General features: G+C 37.3%; 2 protein-coding genes across 2 annotated transcripts in view; one reads left to right on the top strand and one right to left on the bottom strand.

Moving 5' to 3' along the window:
• Window positions 1-3,940: 3,940 nt before the first annotated feature.
• The window catches only part of LOC107698560 (SLAM family member 9-like), a 96,234-nt gene continuing 81,047 nt past the window's right edge, over window positions 3,941-19,127 (top strand). The window contains exons 1-3 of the mRNA XM_016499597.1: window positions 3,941-3,971; window positions 4,834-5,169; window positions 5,255-5,557. Coding sequence (XP_016355083.1) covers window positions 3,941-3,971; window positions 4,834-5,169; window positions 5,255-5,557 — 670 coding nt within the window. The remainder of the gene's footprint in view (window positions 3,972-4,833; window positions 5,170-5,254; window positions 5,558-19,127) is intronic.
• The window catches only part of LOC107698586 (uncharacterized), a 13,119-nt gene continuing 2,333 nt past the window's right edge, over window positions 8,342-19,127 (bottom strand). Inside the window, exons 2-6 of the mRNA XM_016499637.1 lie at window positions 11,860-12,186; window positions 11,273-11,599; window positions 9,667-9,720; window positions 9,520-9,570; window positions 8,342-9,197 (exon numbers count right to left, since the gene is read on the bottom strand). Coding sequence (XP_016355123.1) covers window positions 9,668-9,720; window positions 11,273-11,599; window positions 11,860-12,186 — 707 coding nt within the window. The 3' untranslated portion in view covers window positions 8,342-9,197; window positions 9,520-9,570; window position 9,667. The remainder of the gene's footprint in view (window positions 9,198-9,519; window positions 9,571-9,666; window positions 9,721-11,272; window positions 11,600-11,859; window positions 12,187-19,127) is intronic.

Here is a 19,127-nt window from a genome sequence, read left to right as displayed (position 1 = left end):
ATACCCATGCTTCCCGTCTGCATTCACAGTGAGACTGAGCGCGAATGCTTAAAGGAGAAGCGATACCTCTTCCTAAGGTGCGCCACTAATTAAGACCCCACCTACAACAATTGGTAGGAACTCCCAACTGGAACCATTGAAACTAAACATGAATCGCAATTATCAAAAATAAACATTAAATACAAGTTTTGATGAAGTTAACACAAACAATATAAAATAAAATACTATAAAGTAAATTATATTCAATAAAATATAAAAGTCACAATCAATTGGCTACACCAGCATGTGATGCGTCTTCTTCTTGCTTTACGGCGGATCGCAGACTTATAAGTGCATTACCGCCACCTATCTCTCAAATGGACCATTGACACTCTATCTACAATCTAAATTAGGAGTGTCAATGGTCCATTTGAGAGATAGGTGGCGACAGAGATGGAAACTCGAGTCTGCAACTTGGACTCAAGTCGCACTTAAGTCGCATAAATAGAGACTTGCGACTTGACTTGGACTCGTGAAGCTGACTGGAGACTTGACTTGGACTCGTGAACAGCTGACTGGAGACTTGACTTGGACTCGAGAACAGCTGACTGGAGACTTGACTTAGACTCGAGAACAGCTGACTGGAGACTTGACTTGGACTCGAGAACAGCTGACTGGAGACTTGACTTGGACTCGAGAACAGCTGACTGGAGACTTGACTTGGACTCGAGAACAGCTGACTGGAGACTTGACTTGGACTCGTGGACAGCTGACTGGAGACTTGACTTGGACTCGTGGACAGCTGACTGGAGACTTGACTTGGACTCGTGGACAGCTGACTGGAGACTTGACTTGGACTCGTGGACAGCTGACTGGAGACTTGACTTGGACTCGTGGACAGCTGACTGGAGACTTGACTTGGACTCGTGGACAGCTGACTGGAGACTTGACTTGGACTCGTGGACAGCTGACTGGAGACTTGACTTGGACTCGTGGACAGCTGACTGGAGACTTGACTTGGACTCGTGGACAGCTGACTGGAGACTTGACTTGGACTCGTGGACAGCTGACTGGAGACTTGACTTGGACTCGAGAACAGCTGACTGGAGACTTGACTTGGACTCGAGAACAGCTGACTGGAGACTTGACTTGGACTCGAGAACAGCTGACTGGAGACTTGACTTGGACTCGAGAACAGCTGACTGGAGACTTGACTTGGACTCGAGAACAGCTGACTGGAGACTTGACTTGGACTCGTGAACAGCTGACTGGAGACTTGACTTGGACTCGTGAACAGCTGACTGGAGACTTGACTTGGACTCGTGAACAGCTGACTGGAGACTTGACTTAGACTCGTGAACAGCTGACTGGAGACTTGACTTGGACTCGTGAGACTCGTAAAAAAACACAAGTCATTTTGGTATGACATTCCATTCACATTCTCCCTTTACTACCCCACATGACAGCATCATACACCACATTTTACTGTTCATTCCTAATCCATTCATTCCCTATCAATATGTCCTGCATTAGCAAATGTCATAACAATTCATCTCTAAACACACCAAGCCAGCATTATTATATCCACGCGTGACACTGATTCGAAACTGTAATACACTCACTATAGAAACATTTTAAAATCACGATTAATATAAGATTGCATTGTAAATAAACTACATATTTTGTTAAGGCATCTTTTACACACCAAATGCGGCACAGAAACCAAACCTGAAGCGTAGAGATGTAAAGATGCACCCCCAGCTCTTTGAAAATTGATACAAATATGTGACGATTCAAATCAGTTGAGATGTTAAATGAATCGCGATACAATTGGGGTGGGAGTTTATATGAATGTATCTCTGAGGGGAACTGACTGTCCTTACAAAACTTTAGATGGTATTTCTTTCTACCTTGCCCCTGTATTATGCATATTAGCGTTCATAAGCGCGGCGCTGTTTTGTTTACAGCGGAAACCAAGGAAACGCTGTATCATTGGTGTTCTAAGCGCCAGCCACTGGCAGAGTGTATGTATGCAGCATCTTTGTTTGGATGATGATTAAAATACAGTGGTTGCCTCTAATTTGGAAAGACCATATAGTTTGTTTATATTAAGAGATTAAATATGAATATAACTGTTGAAACGAACCATAATTTTTAAATTAGTTTTTCCAAAAATAATTGCTTTTAAATAAATTAATAAAAAATGTTATAGTATAAAATGCTAAATTAAGGATGACCATAAATAAGGAGTTTACCAACAATAAGAATTTTGACTGATTAATATATATATATATATATAAAAAAACAAGATTATGTACAAGTCACATTTTATTGCTACATTCAGAAATAATGTAAAATACAGGAAAATAAAATGAAAGGTTTAAAAATGTTCCGTATAAAATAAAATTATGATTTCAAAAAAATGTGTGTGCTTTATTAGACAGTTTTGTAGAAGTAGAAGTAATTAGTTTTAATGTTTCAAAATTGATTTAGCCTCGCACACTGTTAATTACAATAAATAGCTGAAATAACTATTGCTAATAATAGAACAAAGACTTGAGATGTGACTTGGACTCCACCTCGGAGACTTAAGACTTGACTTGGACTCCCGTTTAAAGACTTGAGACTTGACTTATGCCGAGTTCACACTGCACGATTTTAGCCCGATTTTTCACTCGCCGACAGGTTTTGCGAAATCGCCGACAAATGCCCGAAATCGGAGGCAAATCGGTGCGCGATCACGCGAGTGACAATCACACAGTGTGAATGATCAAAGACGCGATCTGAGGGAATCGCCGATGCGTCGCCGACGCCCGTGAAATATTTGGCATGCTAAATATCTGGAGCTGTATATATATATATATTTTTTTTTAATAATTCCAGTCTCGCTCGAGAACTGGAATTCTGACGCACGCGGGTTCTCGCGTTATGTCCTTATCACTTCTCGTGTGTGTTTTCACTGTTTTGTTGTGAAACGTAGTTTGCGGACCAGACAGAGCTGTCGGCGATTCTTCCTATTGTGAAGTCATGCAGTGTGAAACCCCCTGTCGCCGATCCATCGTGCAATGCGAACACAGCAGCAACTGAATGCTACCCCAGATAGTCACGCAGTGTGAAAACAACGGCGATCCGACGAGTTTGAAAATCATGCAGTTAACTCGGCATTAGATTCGGCCTCAAAGACTTGAGATTTGACTTGGACCTCAGAGACTTGTGAACATGTCTGGGTGGCGGTAATGCACTTATAAGTCTGCGATCCGCCGTAAAGCAAGAAGAAGAAGAAGAAGACGCATCAGGCGCCGGCTGTTGAACACGCTCAGGACAGTTTGGACATTGCCGTGAAAATCAGAGGTAAAAAAACTATATAAATACTGTTCAGTTTCTTGAACAGACCGATCGTTTTGTGACACATCAATGTATCGTCACGAGCCGCAGGGTTTAATTTGGTTTTGTTTGTGTATGTTTTTTGACTCTCAAAGCCGTGATTCCTATCCACTTGCATTATATGACTGACAGACTGCAACGGTTTGACTAAAAAATCTTCGTTTGTGTTCTACTGAAGAAACAAAGTCACCTACATCTTGGATGCCCTGGGGGTAAGCAGATAAACATCACATTTTCATTTTTGGGTGAACTGTCCCTAAGGTAAGTATACTCTGAGTGGATCTCATAACTTTTTTCAAATGAATGTAATTACCAAAAACTTTTCAAAAAGTCTGTATATGTTAATAAATGAACGATCGTCCTTTTAACCATAGTATGTCCTTTTCAAACCAATCTTTTTGAGAAATTGTTTTTATATTATGTTTAATATCTCTATTATTTCAAAACTTTGTATGAGAGTTTCATTGGTAGTTTTCCCACATTAAAGTTGCATTTCAGTAAAAATTCTAGTCCCCTATTTTGGCTTCATATTCTAGTCTCCTTGCCAGTGCCAGCTGCCAATCATCAATAACACATAATGGATAATAATCTTGTTAAACCTCTGACCTGTGGGTCAGTTTTGATGGACTAATGCAGTACTTTATTTCATTGTTAAGCAGTTCTGTCAGACTGTGAGATTCATAACAGCACAACAGGAAGCTCTTCACCGAACTAAAGACACATACTCTAAATGGTCACTCACACAAGCTGTTCATCAAGCAGATCAAACCACATTTCTAAGAAAACAGACCGGAGTAGGTTTCAGTTTGACTCAGATGAGCTGCTAGTGCCATTTACTCAAACTGGTGATGATGAAATGGGAGAATGTTTTATCTTTTTTTGTTGTTGCTTGTTTCTTTTTCCCATTAAGAACTATAATACATTCAATGTGTGTGTGTGTGTGTGTGTGTGTGTGTGTGTGTGTGGGAGGAGGAGCTCAAACTCTGTTGGGGGAGGAATCACACAGGTCGAGTGTTTTTGGTGGGTTAAATTAGACTTTTCACTGAACAATTGAAGAAAATGCTTCATATGCTTGTTTTGTTCTCTGTGTGGCGTCTGATTGGTAAGTTACATATATATTTTTATGGCTTACTGACATAAAAAGTTGGGATGACTTTCATCTGCAGTTCTTCACAAAAAATAAAATAAAAAAAAAGGTCAGGTCTGTGCTTGCTTCTATATTTAAGTGCTCTAGGTCCCAAAGACTTAATGAGAATTACTCTAGTGAATTTCAATTTCTCAGAATTTGTTTTATACTTTTAAATATTACATTGCGGATAAATTGATTAATTTAAAAGACATTACATGATGTGCAAATGAAAATCCTCTGCAGCACTTTTTTTTTTAAAGAAAACCGTGGTAAACTACAAAAGTCATGGAAACCAAAAAGAGCTTTAATCTGTGTAAAATCTGGCCCTGTTTATGCTACAGGTGTGTTTAGTGCTGAAACAAATGAAATTCAGTCAGTGTCGGTGATTGAGGGAAATTCTGTTGCTCTAAACACTGATGTTACTGAAACACATGAAAACGACGACATACTGTGGAATTTTGGAGTTGAAAACTCTCTCATAGCTGAAATGAACAGAAAGATTGGAATCTTCAACACATATGATGGTCCTGACGGGAGATTCAGAGACAGACTGAAGCTGGACAAACAAACTGGATCTCTGACCATCACAAACATCACAACTGAACATGCTGGACTCTATAAACTAGAGATTAGTGGACTGAAACTGTCATCAAAAACATTCAATGTTTCTGTCTATGGTGAGTAGAGATCATAATTTAAGCACATTACAAAAATCATTAATCATATGACATAGCTAAAATCCATATTATCTCATGTTTTCAGCTCGTCTGCCTGTTCCTGTCATCAGCAGTAACTCTTCACAGTGTTCTTCATCATCATCTTCATCATCATCATCATCATGTTCATTGCTGTGTTCAGTGGTGAATGTGGGTCATGTGACTCTCTCCTGGTACAAAGGAAACAGTTTATTGTCCAGCATCAGTGTGTCTGATCTCAGCATCAGTCTCTCTCTACCTCTGGAGGTGGAATATCAGGATAAAAACAGCTACAGCTGTGTGCTCAACAATCCCATCAGCAACCAGACTCAACATCTGGACATCACTCAACTCTGTCACACATGTGCAGGTACAGCAGCGCTGATATTAGTGGTTATTTTTTCACACAAACCCAATTAAGACACCCATATTTTTTCTGCTTCACAAAATTGGGATAATTTTTGTTACATTATGTTTTCAGTTTTGGTTTCCTCACAGGGACGAAAGTCAGCTTGTTGAAAACCACAGTTCTGTTTTACCATTGGTTTTTCCTCAGAAGTCCACCTCCATTGCTGCGGTTTTACTGAAGCTGTGATCCGATTGGTCCTCTCTGCTCTGGTGGGCGTGGCTACTGTCATTCTTCTGGTTTATGACGTCAGATCCACAGGAGGAGACAAGAAACAGATATCATACATATAATGACATATCTTGAAGTTTTAACCTGTAAAGATGAAAATATATATATAAGGATTTAATTTCAAATACAGTTATCAATAAAAACAACAAGAAGATAGGTGCAAATAAATTATTTTTTTTATTATATATGGAAAAATAAGCCACACTGTTTGAGAAAAGAAATATAACGAGGCGAAAATATATAATTTATGATGTATAGGAGGAGAAAGAAGCACATCAGTTTCCCCGGTAAATTAGGCATTGTATTTTGTGTTTTCAGGTTACAGGGTTACAATGGATAATGGATAACGGATAATGTCCTGGAAAATTACTAGTACCTTTTCCATTTAAAAAAAAATATATATTTTTTTCTTAGTGTACTTACTGATCAACAATCGCAGGTACAAGCTACTAACAAGGTGCATCCCAATAGGGTTTGTGTGTTTGACTTGAAGCAGCGCTGCTTCAAGTCAAACACACCTAATTATTTTTGCACAATTGCAAATAGCAGTTAACTTAAGTCACATGACTCAGGGACTAAAGACCAAGTCACATGACCGCTAGGCATCTTTGGTTTCCTCTTTTTGTGTAGTTTAGATGGAAAATGTGTGCCTTTTTATCATTTGTTTGAGTCACTTACCAAAAGTTGCTAAAAGTTGCCAAAAAAATAAAATAAAAAGCTAATTTTGTTGCAATATGCTTTTGGAAGAAAAAGTTGCTATGGTAATCTAAAAGTTGCTAAATCTCACAACAAAATTTCCAAGTTGCCAACACTGTGCCGCTGCTCCAGGTGTGTGTGTGTGTGTGTGTGTGTGTGTGTGTGCGCGCGCACTTGGATGGATGAAATGCAGAGCACAAATTCCGATGCCTTGTCCAAATACCCACACTTGCGGTCTTTGCACTTGACCACTTATATGACGTATTTCCTGTATTTGGCCCAAGTGTTCAAGTGAGCATGAAGACCACAAGTGTGTGTCGAACTTTTCATTACCTGATGGGACACACTTATAGTGTTGTAAAAATGCAAGTGTTTACATAGTTTTAGTTTTAATTTTAAATACTTTGCATTTTAAAATCAACTTCTAAATGTCTGTTCAGTAGTCCCTATAACATGACAATTTTAATTTGTGGTGCTTCTAATTAAGTGATAAAAAGCAGTTGCAAATGTTGTACAAAATAAATATCACCACTACTCATCTTTGCACCAATAAAACGTAAAAACACTGTTTTTCTACCAAATTATATGTAATATCTAATTATTATACTAATATTTAACTTGCATTGGAAAGGTTTCCGTGACCTCTCGCGAGATCTCGGCAAAAAGTCTCACGATTTATTTCTAGAACATGATGCATGATGGGATACACTAAGCCTCGAATAGCGCTCCGAAGCGGTATTCGAGATAGTGTGGGTTTAGTGTGCGTTAAGGGCTCTGCGCTTCGGCGTTTTTAAGACCTGGGACAGTCTTGCGCACTGACTTCCTGTCGCACGCACGCGCTCTCAAGTGGCCAAGACTGCAAGTGTGGGTATTTGGTCAAGGGGCGAGTATGGGTCACCACACTTGGCTACACAGCACGTCCTTTTCCTTGTCGTTTCCTTTTGATAACCTCTAGCGGTGAGTTTGAGGAACTGCAGTTACATTTTACATAGTCGGTATAATATGATGTTTGAGCTTCATTGATACTGCACATATATATAAGTTATATGTGAACCAAAAAGAGAGGTAATAAAGTGACAAAGATAAATAATAATGTATTTCAAACATCTAAGATCAAACTATACAGACAGTGATACAATGAACACAGTGTGTTTAGATTTTTAGAATATCTCACCAGAAAGGTAGAATTACTTTAAAATTACTAATTTAATGCAACATTTAACAAAAATATCTGACATTATTGTCATTTTTTTTTGCAATCATTTAATAAAGAAATTAAATATTTGATGTTTTGCAGGTCACGTGACCATTAATGATATCAGAGACCTGTGATCTTCGTTTAATTATTCAGATTATTACAATTTCAGAGGAGCTTTAAGTAATACTGTATGGTGTGGACGTGTTAAAAGTGTTTGCCAAAATATAATAATAATAATAATAATTTTAAAATCAGTTGCCAAGGTATTTAGTTTAGTTTTTGTAGAAGTACAAAAACTGAAATAAAATTTAATAAAACTATTGACATATATATATATATATATATAAAAAAAAAAAAAATCGCAATCGCAAAATACTAAACCTTTAACTAAAATTAAAACAGTAAATATAAATCAAACCAAATTCAAAATATGAATAAACTATAAGTACTAAGTATAGTAAAGACACTATAACACTGGCACATGCTTACCTAGCAATCTTTTCATTGAAAATATAATTTGCTTAAAAAAAAATAAATGAAAACATTGAAACATTGTTTATTTAAAACAGCATGTTAAATTAATTCACATTCTGTTATTAAAAGCAACTGATACCTCAGTAAAAAGATGTACAATACAAACATGCGGACATGCAAATAAGTGCAAAAGTGACAACCAGTATCACAAACTATGGAAGTATTTTCCCCGTTCATTTTCATCTTAAAGATTTCAAATAAGTTCTTTTGAACCAAACTCTCCAATTCTGTGCTGAATCACAAACATACAAAGTTTGTTTTGAAGCAAAACAATGCGTATGAATTATTTGACACTTTGCACATTTTAGTGTGCAAGACAAATCAAGTAAAAACTGACAGTACAATACGAGTAGTGCAGATCTTCTTCATATGGAATTTGTCCATTAATACATTTTGGAAATTAAATAATGATACTGACTGTCCTGAGAACTCATGGTAAGTTTGTTTTAAAGGTTTGATACACTTTTAGATCTGTGTAAACTCAAGCTTAATGATGGATTGAGTGTTTCCAGCTTATTGTCATAAAGCATTTGTTCTGTGAATTTATCGAGACAACTGAATGGTAAAAGTAGGTTATTGTTGAACTGAATACAAATGTATAGAGAAAGTTTAACAATGAATAAGCGCCTCCTAGTGGTTCCATCACAACGAGTTTCTTTCAGAAGCTTCACTCCAGAAACATTCAACCTTCATCTGATCTGATGAGAACATCTCAACCTTCAAGAATCAGCAGAAAACACATCCCTTCCACAAGCACTTCACTAATCCATAACCAGAAACCAAGGCACTTATTATAATAAGCATGCTATAAATGATAAATGTAAATATTATTCCAGGTTAAAGCGGAGCAACACAAGCTGAAGTGTGCTGCTGATATACGGTGATGGGAAACATTTTGCAGATACACGATCCGGTTATGATCCTGTCGGGTCTTGTGACGTTTTCCTGTTTGTAAGAAAACAATGATTCACAAAAGATTACAGAGAGAGAGAAAACAACAGCTTTCAGTAACTCAAGAAGATCTGTCAAGTCTGAAATGTTTACTTCCATCTGGATGATTTTGATATAAACTCCATTTAGTCAGTGTAAAGACTAGCGGATGAATACAAATGTATGTGCACCATTGCTATTCATCAGAAGAGCAGAAATGCTGTAATATTTTCTGATGTGATGGTGATTCGTTATTACATGACATGACACACATCACACACATCTGCAGTGAAATCAAGCACAATCTCATAATACTAATAGGCTGCATTATTTTTACCTCATCCTTGGACTTTTGACAGATGCCCGAGCTTATTTTTCACCTTGTCTCCTTTTAAAAATAAGCACACACAAACAATTAAAAGCTAACTTTGCATAATAAAGACAACATTTTCCTCTCACTATAATAGCTGTTTGTAATACTTGCCCTATGTAAAGCTCCTGCATCGGAAAACAGTCATGCGTATTCCTGAAGGCGGACCTGAATAGGGTACACAAGCATCTTTACAGTCCATTCCTTGCACTGCGTCCCCTAGAGGACAAGTAAAGGATTAACGTAGTAGTCTGTGGAAGGTGTAAGACCATAAAATGTTCATCCAATCATATCGCTTGGCCCGAGGATTACGATAGGCTGTCCTACCTGCCTGTCAATAGGGCCTTTCGCACCGCTTTAGTTCTAGAACTAAATGTACAGTACTAAAGTACTGGGACGATTTTGCGCGAACTATTTCCCAGTACCATTTAAAGGGTTGCATTCGCACTGACAGTGTGTACAAAGAAGTGACGTAAGCCGGTCGACAGCGACGTCATTTGTGCGCGGCGTTCAACAACAGAAACAAAGAAGAACAACATTAACAACAGGAGGATTGAGGACGCTGTGATCGGAGCTGTGTTTTTGTTGTGTCTCGCGGGTTTCAAAATAATGGACATGGAAAGTCGACGTATACGTAAAGCGATTGAAAGAACGGAAAGGAGGACTAAGAATCAAAGACAACTGACAGTGCTACATTTGCTACAAGTGCCTGCACTTTAGCGTCCGTCCATCTATCGCTGTTCTCCATACTTGCGAAATAAGTTGACACAATGTTTACAGTATGTTTACACGGCGTTTTAAATCATGGCGGGTGAGGGCGTTTTCATACGCGTTTGGCCAATCAATGTCTACTTACGTCACGATTAGTACCAGTTGTGCTGGTTAGACCCTGCTCCGGAGTAGGAGCTAATTTGGTTCTCGAAAAAGGCAGTCCGGTACTAAAATCGCACCCAGTTCCGGCGGTGCAAAAACGCCAAAAAGTGGGTAGTTCCACAATTAGTTCTGGTACTATGAAAAGGTTCTCGCGGTGCGAAAGGCCCTAATGTATTTGCACACCTCTGTGCACCGTTCACGCAGACATGTTTCGTCATCACTGCGTTCCATTACTCTATTGCAGGCCGAGTGAGAATGGAAGGCGTTATTACTGTAATATTATGAGCTTTGTACTGTAATGTTTTCTCTCTGGTGAATGAGACATGAGTGAATCTGATAGCGCTGCATTCAACACTCAACCAACGCTGGTCAGCGCTGCTCTGTCTGTGCGCGTTCATGTGTTTTGGAGGAGGCGTGGCTTTGGAGAGTGATTTGCCGGGAGGGTGGGATCTTATGCTTTCAAAGCTAGCTTGCTATTGCTAGCCTCTCTGAATTCACCTACTCTACCTTTAAGAAGCTCCATTCGCATTTTGTCCCTCTTCTTGAAGGAAGAGGGACGAATGCTGGATTTCAACATGTGAATTATTCTAATGTGGAGGGAGTGCGTGAGCATGGTACTTGATGCCTCCCGTTAAAAAGACGCTTGCAGGCTCTCTCTCGATGGGCGAGACATAGTCGCTGAAGTCGTGGATATTGTATTATGGTAGATACTCTAATAGATTATCTAAATGTTAATACAGAGTCAAATTTCATTATCAAAAAGTCAATAAATCAATAAATACAATAACTATCATTTTAAAAATGATGTGTTCTGAAATTCTCACCAATGATCACAAATGACACTCACCAGTGACGGTAACTCTGAAGCTCCTAACGATGCTGAATCTGCTGCTGTTGATCTGTAGCTTATAGACTCCAGAGTCTTCACTTCTGGTGTTTGTGATGGTGAGAGATCCAGTCTGATTCACCTCCAGTCTGCCTCTGAATGTCTCATTACTATTATTAACCTGATCATCTGTACAGATCCTACTCTGATCTTCAGTGATTTCAACGATGCATATGTCATTAAAATACCACGTCATCAAATCAATTGGGTTTTTTATTACACCGGCATCTAAAGTAACATTTTCTCCCGCCTTCACACATATTTCATATAGTTCAGCAGCAGAAACATCTGAAACACAAACCAACAGCTGCTGGAGGAACGTTTTTTGAGGAAAAATAACTGTGAAAATAATTATGCATATTAATTTCCTAAAAACAAAATAGCTAAATATCAAGTTAATTGGGGATATGTCTTTATTCATACAGATGTAATTGTGTTCTGTTCAGTGATGCAGGTAAAGAGAAAGACAGCTCTGAATATCACTGGTATAATAAACACAATGATGTGATTTAAACATAAACAACCTGCTTTACAGCATAATAACTTACCAATGACAGTAACATTGAAGATCGTTTCATTGTTGCTACCTCTGATGACCTGTAGTGTATATTTTTCAGAGTGTGTGGTGTTGATGTTCATGATGGTCAGAGATCCAGTCTGATTGTCCAGCTGCAGTCTGTCTCTGAATCTCTCAGTACCTTCATTACACTGAACATCTGTACAGGTATCACTGAGATTTCCATTGATTCGAGCGATGAGAGTGTTATTAAAATACCACTTAATATTTTCTTGTTGGTTTGTTTCAACATCAGTGTGTAGAGTGACTGAATCTCCCTCCATCACTGACACTGAGACTCCGTCTGCACCAGACACACCTAGAAAAGAAATGAACAGATAATTATAAATGTTTTTGGGAAAGTGGGACAAAAATATCCATAAATGAAACAAAGTGCTGTGAAAATGATTTTCTACAGATCAAACAGCATAAAAGCATAACCAATTTACACATTCACTCATCAGACAAACATACATGTTATAATGTAGGTTATTTGGTGCTTATTGTACACCATATACATCATACAACACACATCTTGACTCATATCTTGCATATATTTGCATTCATACAACCAAGAAGTGATAATTGCTTAGCCTACTTTCATACACCTCTGAAGACTATAACACTGAAATGTTGAAATTAGCACATTAAAATAACAATATTCAAAATTATATTTCAATTTTATTTCAGACTGCAAAAACACTTTTTTTTTTAAATAACTGCATGACCTGGGTTGGAAACCAGCCAAAGCAAGAGCTTGGTTCTTGATCTTTTGTTTCTGTTCTCAAGACATCTTAAAACCATCTAAATGCTCTGCATCTGGATCTAATTATTTCAGTCAGTGCTGTGTGATTTATACCATTCCCCTTCTGCCTTTGTGTCTGCATGTACAGTTAAACAAGCACTGTCTCACTCGTCTTGTAAATATAAGCGCATATTTGATATAATATAAATGTATTGTATGGTGCATTTGCGCTACATCCCAAACAACAAATTGAGAACAGTTATACAGTAAATAAAGACAAAGACACTCAAGTTTGGTTAAACTGATTTGCATTTACAACAACAACCTGACATTAATTTAGTATTAAAATAGCCTATTACTTAAGCCATTCCACCAAATGGGTGCCATTTGCTTGTTGTAACACCGTGTGTACACCTGATGCGACAGCTAAAGTCTGTCTACTGTACACTGGATGCAACAACGCGACGTTGCAAATCATTTGAAATTTGTGTCAGTACATCATAAATAGAATGAGGCAGCAGTTTACTGTCGGGGATTTGTCGTGTCGCGCCGCACACAGTGTAAACAGCACTGATTATAATGGGTTCTGTTTTTTGTCGCAAAGCGCAGACGATTATCTTCGCTGATAGATATTTCTTAGACTCATCATCCTTGATGATTTATGGCAGGCTATGTGTGACTCAGTTTATTTTATTTCATCTTCATGTGCTCTCTCTTCCCAGCAAGCAATTTTGCGTTTAAAAGATGTCTAACAGCTGTCCAAACACAGCCCAGACGTCTAGGCTAAAACAAGGCAAATTTTGGGCTGTCAGTGAAAATTGAATAGATGTCTAACCATAGCCCATGAATAGACGAGTCATCAATTAGACCGCTATTGAACGACTACATACGTCTAATAGACAGTGAATTTGTGTCTAGGCTAAAACAAGGCTGAACTTGGGCTCTCAGTGAAAATTTAATAGAAGTCTAACCATAGATACAAAATAATGGCTAAAGGATTATTTTTACTCAAATATAACAGGTTCTCATAAATGACAATCCATCCATACAAATTAAATATAAAGCTTTTATTAAGAAAAATAATGTTTTTAACGACTTAGACAACTTAAGATAGGCCTAATACAAAATCATAAAAACAACTTAAGATAATAAAAGCAACGAATGATAGAATAAAATAATTTAAAAAAACTTATTTCAAAATAACAAGTCTAATACAAATCAAGAGCATGTTATCACACTTAACATTAAAACATTATGGATAAATAATCATATTTTAATAATCATATAAATAATCATAATTAAGTCAAATAAAAAAAGGTTAACCCTTTTGATGGTTTACGCATTTAACAAACAAACTACCAACAGTGAACTTTAAGGAATGATTCATTGTTATGAATTATTCATTATTTCTTGTTTAAAATGCTTCCCAATTGCATTCCTTAATGCAAATCCAACTCTGTCGCGAAGCATCTCAGCATCTGACAAATAAGAAAGAAAGAAGAAAAAAAAAGCATGAGAAAAGCATTTTTGACATCATATTTTTTACTTTAATTACACTAATTGTGACAGGGAGTCATTCTCTTTTGCTTGGATGCACACTAGGGCTGTGCAATATAGAGTTTTTTTTAAAGATATATATATACATATACATATACATATACACAGAGCTGGGTAGATTACTTGAAAATTGTAATCCATTACTGATTCCAAATTACATGCCAAAATTGTAGTTTGTAACATAATCCATTACATTACAGGTAATATAATCAGATTACTTTTAGATTACTTTCTACCTTACTCACTTATCACATTGACTTAAATAGGATAATCTTGTACCATATTGATATAAAAATACAAAAAGAAAGAAAAATATATTCCATTTGTTAAAATTAACAACATAAATAAAAATAATGATAAAATCAATCATTTTAAAATAACACAAAAATAAATAAAACACGTCCTAAAGAAATTAATGATTTTATTTGTTTACCTGCATGTCATGTGACCATTAACCAACATCAGAGATACAATAATTTAAATCATTGAAAATGATTGACGTCACCATTTTCAAAGATTCCCATTTTGGGTGTTTACACGGAAACGATAACGGTGGCGTTTTCAAAAACTTGCACTTTGAAACCCCTTTTCAAAAATATGTGTTTTCAGTCCCCAAAACGCCGTTGTCGTGTAAACGAACAGTCAAAACGCATAAAAAGTTTCCCGTTTTCGGCTGAAAACATTGTCGTGTAAACGGCCCCTAAATTTGACACGTTTTCTTTGAAGATGAACCAGCCAGGCCGACGACCATCGAAACGGACGGCTGTCCTGGACTTCTCCAGAACGTCCAGATGGCCAGTCCACCCCTGTATCTACCCACCAGGATTAAAGGCCTTTTTTATGGAGTGAATAATGTGCCGAAATTAAACAAACAAATCCAGTATTTTGCAAACAAACTTGATCTGCTTTGCAAAGGAAAACTCGACTCGCAAACAAACAGAAGGCGATTTGCAGATACAAAGTTCAGAGTGAGCAAAATCGCAAAGGTGTAACAAATAAATGTATTGTGCTTTACAAATACCAATCAGTGCAAAAAATCAAGCGCCGAAACATGTTTATGAAAATGAGCGGTGAACAGGTGGGGTTTTGTCTTACTGTATATATAATTAACCTTTTTGAGGTTTTCAATGCCAAACCTACTTCAGGAAAAAATGAAACCCTTATTTCAATTAAATGAAATGTTCTTATTAACTTATGGACAACGACAGAAACAGACAAAGAATCCATCAGTGCACATAATCACTAATTATAGTAGATTTTGATTTAATAATTTTTTATAGTTAATTAAAACACGGTTGTGGTTTGCTATAGCTCTAGCCTAGAGATAGTGGAGTGCTAATAAGTGCTAATGTGGCTTGCTACCAATATATGTAATCAACATTTTGAAAAAGAAAACCTCAAAAACGTTTTTTATAAACATTAACTCCTTTACCGCTCATTATCATAAACGTGTTTCAGCGCTTGATTTTGCACTGATTGGTCACATTATCTTTAAATTATTGTATTTTAATTTTTTTTTATTTTGAAGTAGGTTTGGCATTGTGAAAACCTCAAAAAGATTAATAGGGGTTATGCGCAACAGACTTCCGTATTCTGTTAACCATAAAAACAGCTAGCTAGTTTAACTGATTATCTTAAAAGTCCATAGATATCGCTATTATTTAATACGGCTGTTAACACGTTCTCCGACAAGCGGAAGCAATGACCTGTTTTCCGGGTTTGGTCAGGTGATGTTCGACATATACCCTATTATAGTAAGTGCTTCTCCCAGGAGACTACTGTAAAATCACCTATCGCGCCATCTGCTGTTTCGGAAGAGGAAGTTGCTCAACTGCATTTGTGAGAAAATCAAGCCAAGAGATTGCGTAAAAGGGCGAGTGTCTCACAATCAAAACAGACCAGCATATGCACTAAATTTGGTAGGCTATTTGTTCAAAGGTTACATGCAATTCATAGGATTGGTTGTATTTGTGAAATATGATGTACGCTCATGTATTTATATTTGTAAAGCACAATACGTTTATTTGTTACACCTCTGCAATTTCGCTCGCTCTGACCTTTGTATTTGCAAATGGTTTTCTGTTTGTTTGCGAGTCGAGTTTTCCTTTGCAAAGCAGATCAAGTTTGTTTGCAAAATACTGGATTTGTTTGTTTAATTTCAGCACATTATTCACTCCATACTTTTTCTATTGGTCACTCTTGATTGAAGTGACAGGTTGACCACGCCCACTACGCTTTCCCGCCACTGCTAACCTAAAACTAACTTTACCGTGCTATCAGAACTTTATTAACAAAATGTATGATAAATGCTTACAAATGACAGTCATGTGGTATATAATATTATTTTTTATGAAATGTAGTTTTTAAAACTAAAAGTATTACATCGAATTATGTAATAATTGGCCAGCGGCAGTCTCTGGTTGCTAGAGATGCCGCAGCGAGATGCCAATATCACCAACTACAGACGGGCTTAGCTAACGTTACATATTTAGACGGGAGAGCATACGAAGAGAGAATAATTGAATTCACTTGTCCCTGAGTTTAAGATGTCAAATTAGTTATCTTAGCCAGTAAACGTCCTGTTGCTCGCCATTGCTACAACCTCACTTGCTCTTCTGTCAGACTCAGGGATGCCAGGTTTTGACCAAAAAATGTTGTAAAATACAATTTTTTTGGTGGGTTTCCCCTGGTAAAATTCGCATTCCAGGGGGCTAAATATAACATTATTGGGGTTGCTTCAACCCGCGGACATGAAAAACAACCCGCAGCATCAGTGTTAAAGTAGCACAATTCCGCAGGAAAACTGTGGACTTGGCAACACTTCCAGCAAATATTCTCCATTACAATAGCATTTATTTCAATATACCACAGACCGTATGAGATGAAAAAAGCGACCACGGTATGGAGGATGATCATATATAACTTTAAATTTTATTAGTAACTGTTGATTTTATTATTAACAGTTGATTTTATTATTAATGGTCGGCTAATTTCGGGCAGAGAATGGTTAATATTCATGCCATGCTGAACCAAAATGAAGTAGAAATATAACTGGAACCATTTCTTACCTTTCTTGGAACTGTTTGGCCGGACGGTGGAAAAGCGGCTAAAGTTTCTTAGCAAAAGATGGATGCATTTTTCTCAGTCCTGTTATCAAAAGTCATGTGCTTTTTAAAAAGCATGATGAAAAGCAATGGCAACTAATTCCTTGTGATTATTTTTAAAGAAATGGTTGGTTACATTGAAATAATTTATATTTGTGACCAAAAAAACATACAAAAAAAAAAACCCCACTATGAATGCACACAAGGTGTATTTTTCTAAAAACTCCAAGCTATTTTTTTTTTTATTTGAATGGAAAATGCATGTACACATAATTCTGAAATTAAAGTAAAATAACAAGCTATTAATGTCTTAATGTGTTTGTAAAGCAAAGGTTCATAGCCCAAATAGTCTAAATTTGAAAAAATAAAAATAAAAAAAAGGAAAAGAGGGTTTGGAAAAGAAAAAGCCCACATTTTACTCTGCTGCCACCTACTGATGAACTTGAAAAGGAAAAGGAGATTCAAGTTATTCGGTGCATTCCAAACAGGATATATCGCCCTCTGAAGGCACTTCGGAGTGAAAACAATCATGGCCGCCATACTGAAGGGTCGTTCCAAACCGAAGTGCTCAAAACTGGCCACTTCAAAGGGCCTTTTGGAATGAAGGATTTCAAAGGGTACAACTGATTACACTTTGGGCACTTTTTTATATTTATACGAGTTAGATTTGCTACATTATTATGGTCAAAATGACATTGTATTTTACGACATTATATTTAATGTAAAAGTTGTTTGTGGGTCAACCAGCGTACAAAATGTGCGACGAAGGCGCCTCCTTGTTCGTGTCGTTAAGATGACGCAGAAGTGCTTTCGAAAAAAAGAGTTTTTTTGACCTCTACACTCATCATCTCTAGAGGGTAAACCATTTGAAGGGATTAGGGCATAGGGATGAGTCCTTCCGAATGGAATGCAGGGATAGTCTCAAGTAGCCAGACCTTCAGCCTGACAGCAGAAGTTCAAAGAACCTTGGCTGCTTTGAATTAGTGATGTGTCGTTCGCGAACGAGCCGGCTCTAAGAGCGAAGAGATCTCTGTCTCTCTGAGGCTTGAAGACGTGCTGCTGCAGCAGATGCTTCCTCCATCTCTCTGAGTTCTTGATCTGAGTATTCTGGTTCAAATAAATACAATTGGGCAAAAAAATCCACGTGGTCTGTTGATATATCAAAATCATCTTCCATTGTGATGATCGTGACAGGCCTAGCACTAGCATGCAGGCAGTAGTGATGTGTCCGTTCGCGAACGAGCCGGCTAGCCGATTCTTTGTAGCGAACGAGAAGAGCCGACTCCCGTCAGTGATAGCCGAATCTTCAGCCGGAGCCTTCTATTTTAGCCCAATTTAGCAATTGTGAATGGTTTGTGTGTTGGTAAGAAATTTTTTATTTAGTGTTTTCATAAAAGCATTATTTTTATGCATTTTTTTGTTACAACAAAAATAAATAAAAATACACATGCGGCTAATCACATGGGAGGACAGACTAGGATCATACCATTATGTGAAAGAAGGAATGGGGACACAAGCTCTGAATATAGCGAGTGTAGTGGTAAAGGCCAGGTACACAGAGTGACAGAGAGAGACGTTGGTTAAGTTAGGAAGACACTGCATTGTTGCAACATCGGTCCCCTCAGAGAGAGTCTTCTCAAAAACAGGACAAATAATCACAGAGAGGAGAAATCGCATCAGCACATCCAAGCTGAGGCATCTGATATTTCTGAATGCCAACCTGCACTAAAGACTGAAGTGTTACTTTTAAAGTTTTATTAAAATGTTAAATAATAGTATCTGTATGGAAGCCCGTTTCCGCCACTGAATAAAAAATAAAAGAGGTAATTGCGACTTTTTATCTCACAATTCTGA

This window comes from Sinocyclocheilus anshuiensis, unplaced genomic scaffold (genome assembly GCF_001515605.1).
Source record: "Sinocyclocheilus anshuiensis isolate Anshui unplaced genomic scaffold, SAMN03320099.WGS_v1.1 scaffold118, whole genome shotgun sequence".
Classification (NCBI taxonomy): Eukaryota; Metazoa; Chordata; class Actinopteri; order Cypriniformes; family Cyprinidae; genus Sinocyclocheilus; species Sinocyclocheilus anshuiensis.
The sequence above is the reverse complement of the archived record's forward strand: the minus strand, read 5'-3'. Positions and strand labels throughout refer to the sequence as shown.